This window comes from Euwallacea similis, chromosome 8, assembly GCF_039881205.1.
Source record: "Euwallacea similis isolate ESF13 chromosome 8, ESF131.1, whole genome shotgun sequence".
NCBI lineage: Eukaryota > Metazoa > Arthropoda > Insecta > Coleoptera > Curculionidae > Euwallacea > Euwallacea similis.
Window position 1 is genome coordinate 1,732,987 of NC_089616.1, and position 9,599 is coordinate 1,742,585.

Below are 9,599 nucleotides of genomic sequence, written 5' to 3' on the forward strand. Positions count from 1 at the left end.
AACAATGCAGCAAAAAGGTACGTTTTGGAAATTTTAGCTCAATTCCCTCTGCTTTAAAATGAGCGATATCCGGATGAGTACAAATTGCGGAGTATAATTTTATAACAACCTCAAGGTCACATACAGCTAAACATAGGAATTTAAAAATTTTCTGCCTAGTGCTTCTATGTCCACTACCAAAAATTTATAATTTGCGCCAACCAATACTAGCAATAAAAGAAATAAATGTTGTCTTGTGCAAACAAATAAATGCAATTGCAAAAAGTGTGAATTTGCCCCGTTTCCAGTGGACACCAATCTTTAGCATCCTGATGACGATCCACCGTATTAAATTTTTAATTTAACGAGAATGCGTTGTGTAAAATTGTCTCCACCGCGCAAAAGCCGTAACCAAATAGTGCATCTGCGCAACGTACAACGCAGACGCCCAGCGCACTCGCCAGATTGGCGCTTACGTGCACAGTCCTTTGTGATGCCTGTTTTGTGCTTCTACGATTCTTGAAAATTGCAACTCGCATTTATTTTTCAAATTATTTCGGTTTTAATCAAATTTCAAAGCGTTTTATGCTTAAAAGTTATCGAAGCACAGTGAAATCATCTTGAAAGCTCGAAGAAAACTCATCTAATGCGACTGCACTGCAACTGCGATGTGTGATGGGATGGGAAAATGTAAGGAATCGATTACGGTTTCAATATGTCTGCTTTCAATATAAAGCCATGCAGTGGTTGGATCCATTCCGACAAATTGATAGTCCGCCAAGGAGCCACATATTCAGTACGAGTAAGTAAAAAGCTTTTTTAGATTTGTTGCCTTCATCCTGAGTCTGTGGACGTTGGGGAGGCCATATTTTCGCCCCAACGTACAGTTTGAACCAGTATTTGCCACACCCATGTTCCACAATTCTCAGTTCTGAGGCCAATCTAATTTTATATTTCCGCTTATAACTCCAGGGTTTTGTTTCCCCTTCTTTTTTTTTAGATTTGAAAGTGGATAGCTTTTATATAGTTTTTTTTATCGTAGAAGATATCAAAGAATTATTTTTATAAAAACACAAGTTCATTAGCACTACAAAAGTTTTAATTATTTACTTTCTCCAAAACCGCAAAAAAGTACTTACCTTTGTGAGAACAATTAAAACAAAAGCGGCGTTGTAAAAATAAAAGCATGGAATTGTTACAACAAAGTTGGGCAAAACAGTTCGTATGTAAATTCAGCAAAAGCAAGCCAATATAGATAGTTTTAGCGTTATAGTAAAGTTACTATATAAAAAAGTTCGTATGTATCGTTTGGTAGTCCAATCCATCCCAAAGAAAAATGTTCTCACGGTCCTTGGTTTTGAGTGCTGGAAATGGGTATATTATTTAAGCTTTTAGCAATATCTTATATGAAATTAATATCAATCTATTTAAGAAGGTTTCTTGTGTATTAATCCTGTTTTTAAGTGGAAAATTATGATAAGCTAGAGGTATTAAATATTTTAGGGAGTGTGGTATGTTATCAGCTAAAGATATTGTAGCAGTAAAAACTGCTGAGGAGCTTTCCAAAATCTTAGATATGTGCCTGCAGCTTGTACTTGATGCTATGAAACAAGGTGATAGCAATCATGTGTTTAAACTATTGGATCCTCTTGTGTCAGACAATCAATGTCAGATTCATTCCTTGCTTATACTTGATGTGCTAAATAAACACTATGACATTAGTACGTCTTCCTATAACATTAAGGAATTAGGAGAAGAGGACAAAAAAATACTTTCACGTGCAGTATTGCTTACTTTATTAAAAGTTAAACACAGTGATACATTTGGTCTTGGGCTTCGTAATATTTCGTCAAATGATTTTTGTGGTTTAGTTACTAGTAAATGCAGAGAAAGTGAGTTTATCGATGAAATAAAAAAAGAATTCAATTCATATTCTGTAAAATATATGAGGGATGCTACAACTGGCAAAATTAAAGATGTATTCACTAAAGGTGGAGCTGTTACGAGTAAAGGTGTTGAACTTAAATTGTTACCTTGTTATGGCAGTTTTTGTGTATTAATTGATAAGATTCAAAAAACAAAATATCCAATTATTCTCTCTTTTGTGGATATTAGAGTGAAGAAAAGTGCAGATAGTGAAGTCGTTTATACTCTGACTGACAAGTATGTACTTTTCTATGAATTTCGAGAAGATAAGTTTTATTATAAGGAAAATCCGGATAATTCTGAAAAAAAACGGCCAGCTATTGTTTTTTTTGGCTATAATTTAATTAACTTGGATGTTAGTGTTTCTAAATATTTAGAGAGCATTGCTAAGTCACCTAAAAATTTTCTGAAGAAGGTTGACCCTAGACATATTTTGTTGTTAAGTGCTGCAGGCCATTCTCAGCTATGCAAAGGTGCTATGCTTTCTGCAAAAGAGGAAAAAGGAGACCCAGAAGAGTATGTAAGAAAGTTATTAGAGGAAAAAGAAGACACAGAAGAGTATGCAAGAGAGTTATTAAAGGAAAAGTTTAGTTTAACCGATCGCTTTACTCAATATTTTAAAGCTGCGGAAGGGTATGGCTCTAAAGATGCATGCTATATCACAAAGGAAGGAAATTCCATAACGCGAACAGGTAAATATTCTTTTTTTGCTTTGCGTCACATATTTGTATCAAGTTATTCATATGAGCGTCAGCGTTTAGATAGCTTAAAAGTTAAGACTGAATTAAATGCAACAGAGAAGATAGATGATAAAAAGCAACACGGTTTTGAAGTTTTCAAGTTATTGCACATGCATCAAGCCTTAAAAATATCAGAAGATATTAATGGTAAGCTAAATGCAGAAGGCAATACAAATACTGCTGTTATGAAGGAAGAGCTTCTTCCGATTGTAAGAGTGTTAAGAAGAGCAAGGGTTTGTGCGATCTTAAAAACGTTACAAGATATCGGTGCTGTACTAGATAAAGAAGCAAAAGAAAAGATAAATAATAATATCACTAAAATCTTAAAAGATAAAAATATTTCTAGGATTGAAGATAAAGAGATTATTGATATCCGAAGCATATCAGATAAGATCTCAGGAATATTGAAATATGTTAGTGGTAAGCTAAATCCAAAAAAAAATACTGATGATATAAAGGAAAAGACTAATAAAATCTTGGAGATATTGAAAGGTACTGGTGGTGAGGTAGATAAAAAGGAACACAAGGGGAAATTTTCTGAAATCCTTAAAATATTAGAAGATAAGCAAATTTCTGAAATTTTTAAAGAAGCAAAAGAGATTTGTGATAAGCTAAGTCTAGACGTAGGTATTACTATTATAAGGGAAAAAGTTTCCCTTATCTTAAAAATATTCGAGAAGGAAGTGAGTTCTAAAATCTCAAAATTATTAGACGGGGAGGTATATGGAAAAAAAAGTGTTGCAACTGAACTTACTGACGTCTCATCTGTGAATCAGACTAGCACGTCTCACAAAGAAGCTCAAACAGGTACTTCTTATAGAAGATAAATTAAAGTATTCTGGTCAGACATATATTGGACTTGCTACAATTCAATCAGGTGTAATATTTTGTATACCTGCTTTCATGTTAGGTTATATACTTACTACTAGGTATGGTGTTATTTCTAGCTTAATCTCTATAATTATAGCAAATATTGGGATTGTGTTTTGCCGCATTATCAGTGAAAAGGCCTTGCAGCACTATAGAGCAAGTGTTACACTATTTTGGCGTTCACGGTACATGGCTATACGGATTAGGTACTATGATTTGCTTAGTGTTTTGGTTCTCTATTCAGCAAAACGTTATGGTAAATACTATTATAAAATTTCCTGTATTAAAAATAAAAAGCTTACCATATGTATTTATTATTGCTAACTGTATTGTTGGTTTTATTGTTACACTTATTGTAAGCAGGGGTATAACTGCATTAAAGAACTTTGCAAATATTATAACGCCTTTTCTTCTTATTATTATACTAATTACAATATTACAATTTGCTTATAAGTATACCTTACCTAATATTATATTTACACCTAATATAACATTAAGCAGTGTACCACTATAATAGCAGCATTTTTAGGTGGTGTTTTTGATATTCCAACATACTATCGCTTCACGCGAACAAGCACTGATGCGTATGTAGGTATCATACTTACTTTCTTACTCTGTAGCTCTTTTGTTGTAGGTTCAGGAGTTTATTTTGCTACTTATGCACCAGATTCAAGCTTTATTGAGGTATTATTAGGCAGTGGAAATAATTTATGGAAGTTGTCATGTGTTGCATTTATCATTCTGCTATGCTGGACTACCAATAACGTAAACTTGTATTCTGTTGGTGTAAACATTAATTTCTTGTTACCTAGCATTTCATTGCCATTTTGCATAATAATCGCGGGAATTCTCGGTACTGCACTTTCATGTACCAATGTAATACTAAAATTTGAGGAGTTACTTAATGTAATTACTATTGTCATAGGAAGTCAAGGGTCTGTTATTGTATTGTAACTTATTTTGTGCTTGATAAATTAAAACCTGTACAGTACACGTCTTTATCACAGAAACTCAATCTTACTTGTACAATTCTTGGTATTATATACGGCTCTCTTTCATTACTTAAGGTTCATAATATAACAACCGGTTTCATTTATACTGATGCAGCAATTGCATCATCTCTTACTACTTTATGCACACGTACTTTTTTGTTTATCTATAAGACATGTTATGCAGCAAATAAAACAACTGACTCTCAATAATATCGAAGCTCTTTCTTTGGGAGCTGCATTATTAGGTTCAGGGGGTGGAGGTAATACTTATTATAATAAGCTTAATACGCAGCATCAAATTGAACTTTATGGTGAGGTAGCTATTATAGATGTAGATGAGTTAGAAGATGATGCTCTAATTATGCCTATTGGTCTCATGGGTGCACCTCTTGTAAGTGAAGAAAAATTACCTAGCGGGGAGTGTAATTCATTAATCAATGCATTTATGTCATATTACAAGAAAGAACCTACAGCACTGATACTATCAGAAATAGGAGGAGCTAATGCCTTTGCACCATTCCTTGTAGCAGGTAAAACAGGGATTCCTGTTATAGATGGAGACTTGATGGGCAGAGCATTTCCATCATTGAATATGGTACTGCCCAATTTGTATGGCATTTCTTGTTGTCCCGCATTTTTTGCAGATAGCTTAGGTAATACTATGATTATGCATATTGAACACGGTGATTACCTCGAAAAGGTTGCACGTGCAGTGACAGTCGCATGTGGCTCAAGTATGGGTGCTAGTTGTTACCTTCTTACAGGTCAACAAGCAAAACAAGCTATTTGCAGAAACAGTATCTCTTACGCATGTTTTCTAGGTAATATTATACTGGAGGCACGAGAACAAAAAATGTGTCCTATGAAAGTGCTATGTAAGCATGCACTGCTATTAGGGGGAAGGAGTTATAAGAGATATAGATCAGTCAATCAAGGGAGGGTTTCTTTCAGGAAGTGTGTCTATAGAAAGTTGCAACAATATGCTAACCATCATTTATCAAAATGAATACCTTGCTGCATATAGTGGTTCTGATCGTATTGCTGTAACACCAGATATTATTGCTATTTTTGATAAAGATACTGGATATCCAATAGCTTCTGAATCTTTAACATATGGAATACGTGTATCAGTGCTAAAATTTCCTTCTCCTGCGTTATGGACAACACCAGAAGGATTGGCAATAGTAGGTCCTAAAGTGTTCGGTCTTTCTGAAAAAAGGAGGTAAGATGGATTATAGAATAGGAGTTGACGTTGGTGGAACAAATATTGATGCTGTCCTTGTAAAAAATGATGGTACGATAGTTACTTCTTGTAAAACAATTGCTACGAAAAATATTTCTGAAGGGGTTTTACATGTGTTATCTACATTACATGAGCTTTATCCTTTTAACAAACAGGAGATTTCAGCTCTATCTATAGGAACCACACATGCAACTAATGCTGTTTTACAAGGGTCTGAATTATATAAGGTAGGTGTGATCCGTATTGCAGGTCACAAACCTTCACTTCCACCTGTATACTCGTGGAACGCACAGACACGCAGTATATTGTATGTTGGAGAAGAAGTTATTAATGGGGGGTATAATTGCAACGGTAGTTGTCTAACTAAGCTTTCTATTTCCGAAATACGCTCTGCCATACACGAGTTGCGCAATAAAGGAGCAGAAGGATTTGCAGTAGTTGGAGTGTTTTCTCCCCTATATTGTGAACAAGAGAACATAGCAGGAAATGAGATCAAGGAAATTTTAGGGGAAGCTTTTCCATTTACGTTATCGCATAAAATTGGTGGAGTTGGTTATATCGAAAGAGAGAATTCAGCTATACTTAATACTGCTCTTATAAAAGCGATGAATGCAGGGTTTAAAAATTTACAAAATGTATTAAGCATTTTCGGGTTAACATGTCCTTTGTTTATTACTCAGAATAACGGTAATATTATTACTTTAGAAGAAGCACTGCAGTATCCTATATTGACTATTTCATCAGGCCCTACTAATTCTTTTGTAGGAGCAGCACGTCTTGCTTTTAAAAATGAATGTGTAGTTGCAGATATTGGAGGGACATCAACAGATGTAGGGATAGTGCTAAATAATTTTCCGCGGCGTTCGCTTTATAATTCTTCTATTGGTGGTATTACACTAAATTGTGCCATGCCCGATGTTTTATCTATTGCACTGGGAGGGGGTAGTTATATAGAAGTAAAAAATGATGAAATAGTCAATATAGGACCTGAAAGCGCAGGACGTCTAATAAAACAACATGCAAAGTTGTGGGGAGGTGATAAGATAACTCTCACTGATATGGCACAAGCTTTAGGATATGTTAATTTTTCTCCTGTCAAGTTTACTAAACAAGAAGCTATGTGTGCAAAGCGCGTTATGAGCGAAGTAGTACTAAAGCTTGAAAAACTATCAAAAAATTTCTGGACCGCATGCTGAACTTCCTTTTGTCATTGTAGGTGGTGGCTCTATGTTACTTGCATCACCATTTTTGCCAAAATATGCGTTCATTCCTGAATATGCTGAAGTTGCAAATGCTTACGGAGCTGCTTTTGCAGAGGTCTCGGTAACAAAGGATACTGTAGTTTCTCTAACTGACAGAGAAAATGTGTTGAAAAATATAAGAAGTGAAGCCAAGGATGAAGTATCACTGCTATATAAAGTGAATCCTAGTTCTATTCGCATTGTATATGAAGAAATTATTCCATATCATTATGTACCTAATAACCTCGCACGTGTACGCATTACTGCTGCTAGTCCTTGGATATCGTAGATGTACAGTTCCAGAGTGTGATGGCATAACAACGAGTGGTCGATCAACAAAAACAAGAGCATCTGACTCATAATTGGCATTTTATTTTTGGAGGTTTTTGATTTCATCAGTGGACAATCCAGTAAATTTGGCAATAGTATTAATATCCATTTTATCAGCAAGCATTTCCTTTGCCACAGCTATTTTAGCCTGTTTTTCGCCCTCTTCTCTGCCTTTTTCATGACCGATTAGGATGCCTTCTCCTCTACCTTTCTCAGTAGCATCATCAAGACGTTGTTCCCAAATAGCAGCTTCTTTCTGTAAATCCATGACCCTTCCTTCATATGTTACTAGGTCCTTCTCATTCCAATGAAACTTGTTTAACTCATCATATGCTAACTTTATTATTGGCGCTTTTTCTGCTATCTCTTTTAAGTCCTCTTCTGTTGTTTCTTCTACGTATTGTTGTCTAAGTGAAGAAGGTCGCCCCTCCTCACTCGACTTCAAAACCGTACGTGAGACTTTGCGCCTCATACGGCTTCTCTCTAATTTGGTGCTTGTCATGCACACCTCCTGTGTAATTCATTGTGACAATGCCCATGTAACAAAGATAAATTTTTGATCATATTGTTTCGTCTATTCCGGTCTTTATGATGTATTTCTATTATATCATCACTTTCAAACCATAGTCGACAATTATCGCATTTAATAGGTGTACAAAAAGAAACTGAGCATTTTTTGGCGAAATTAAGCTTCATTAAAAACATAGTTATTGAAAATATTAGTAATCAAAATAATTTCCATAACTGTCTATGGTCTTTTGCCATTTACTGGGTAGACGATTGATGCCCTCGTGATAAAAGCTTAGTGGTTTCGTCGAAAAATAGTTATCGAGCCATTTTCGAATATCTTCAACATTCAAGAATCGTTGGTCAGCTAAATGAGACTGCATGGATCTGAACAAGTGGAAGTCGGAAGGAGCCAAGTCTGGAGAGTACGCCGCATGCTGGAGTATTTCCCAGCCTAACGAGAAGATGAGTTCCTGGGCCGGTTTAGCTGTATACGGACGAGCATTATCATGCAGCAATATCACTTTCCGACTTCCTTGGCCCGTAAATGGTCTTTTTTCCTCCAGAGCATCGCTTAATTTGATCATTTGGGCCTGATAACGGTCAGCTGTAACAGTTTGACCGGGTTCCAGAAGCTCATAGTAAATGACTCCTTTACAATCCCACCAGACACACAGCAAGATTTTCTTGGCATGAATGTTTGGTTTTGTAACTGATGTGGATGGCTGGCCTGGGTCAACCCATGTTTTTCTGTGCTTAGGATTGTCATACAAAATCCACTTTTCATCTCCCGTAATAATATTATGCAGAAAATTCTTCCTTTTATACCGAGAAAGCAAGTTCATGCAGATGTCAACTCTTCGATTTTTATTGTCTTCGGTTAGCTCATGAGGAACCCATTTTCCTGCTTTTTGAATTTTTCCCATTCCATGCAATCGAACTGAAACTGCTTGTTGAGTTACTCCTAACTGCTCTGCAAGTTGTTTTTCAGTTTGGCATGGATTTTCATCCAGTAAAGTTTGCAGTTCTTCGTCTTGAAACTTTTTTTCGACACCCGCACGTGGATCGTCCTCAAGACAAAAATTTTCCTCACGAAACTTCTTAAACCATCTCCTAACAGTTGATGCACCAACAGAATTATCTCCCCAAGCCGAATTAACCATTTCTGTTGTTTCAGCAGCATTTTTGTTCAGTTTAAAACAGAACAACATTGATATTCTCAAATATTGCTTGGAAATATCCATGTCTCTATTTACGTTTTGTGCACTGAACTACAGCTCCTAAACAACTGAAACTTTTATCATATAAAAAGTCATAAATAAACAATACCTGCTTACAATTGCAGGCGAATTGAACGTGTCTAAGTATGTTTTTTTATTGCATATAACTTCATTGCTCAGTTTCTTTTTGTACACCTATTATTTTGTTGTAACTTCAATAATTTTATTACTCTTGATAGCTTCTCTGGTATTTCTCTAAGACGATTACCCCAATAAACCCAATCACCATCATATGGAAATCTGGTTTTTTACACTTTGATATGTCTTTTAATAACATGATCGCTGTGTATAGTAAGACGTATCTTGTTACTTGTCATAAAGCGCCAGTTTTCGTTATTATACTTCTTAAAGTATTTTCTTTTTATCCAGCCTCTCCCTTTGTTTGGGTGCCTAAAAACTGCCCATCTCCAGAGTTTTCTATGCATAATATTATCCAATGAACTAAAGATTTTACATGAAACTACCGAGGAGTAATATTGACTCCATCCTCT

At 35.5% G+C, this 9,599-nt stretch overlaps 2 protein-coding genes across 7 annotated transcripts; both read left to right on the forward strand.

The window, feature by feature from the left end:
• Positions 1-405: 405 nt before the first annotated feature.
• LOC136410481 (uncharacterized) lies at positions 406-4,698 on the forward strand. 6 transcript variants are annotated; one of them, XM_066392655.1, is made up of 5 exons: positions 408-781; positions 1,483-2,597; positions 3,613-3,771; positions 4,045-4,099; positions 4,150-4,698. In XM_066392655.1, the coding sequence occupies exons 2-5, from the start codon at positions 1,493-1,495 to the stop codon at positions 4,196-4,198; spliced, it is 1,368 nt and encodes a 455-aa protein (XP_066248752.1). In that variant the 5' UTR covers positions 408-781; positions 1,483-1,492; the 3' UTR covers positions 4,199-4,698. The 6 variants fall into 6 exon arrangements, 4 of the variants coding, with proteins under 4 accessions (XP_066248751.1, XP_066248752.1, XP_066248753.1 ...); XR_010752243.1 differs by having other exon boundaries at positions 406-781; positions 1,483-3,771; XM_066392656.1 differs by lacking the exon at positions 3,613-3,771 and having other exon boundaries at positions 410-781.
• A 1,036-nt stretch (positions 4,699-5,734) lies between these two features.
• LOC136410513 (putative D-/L-hydantoinase subunit A) lies at positions 5,735-7,280 on the forward strand. Its single transcript, XM_066392704.1, has 2 exons — positions 5,735-6,872; positions 6,967-7,280. The coding sequence occupies exons 1-2, from the start codon at positions 5,735-5,737 to the stop codon at positions 7,278-7,280; spliced, it is 1,452 nt and encodes a 483-aa protein (XP_066248801.1).
• The last annotated feature ends 2,319 nt before the right edge of the window (positions 7,281-9,599 follow it).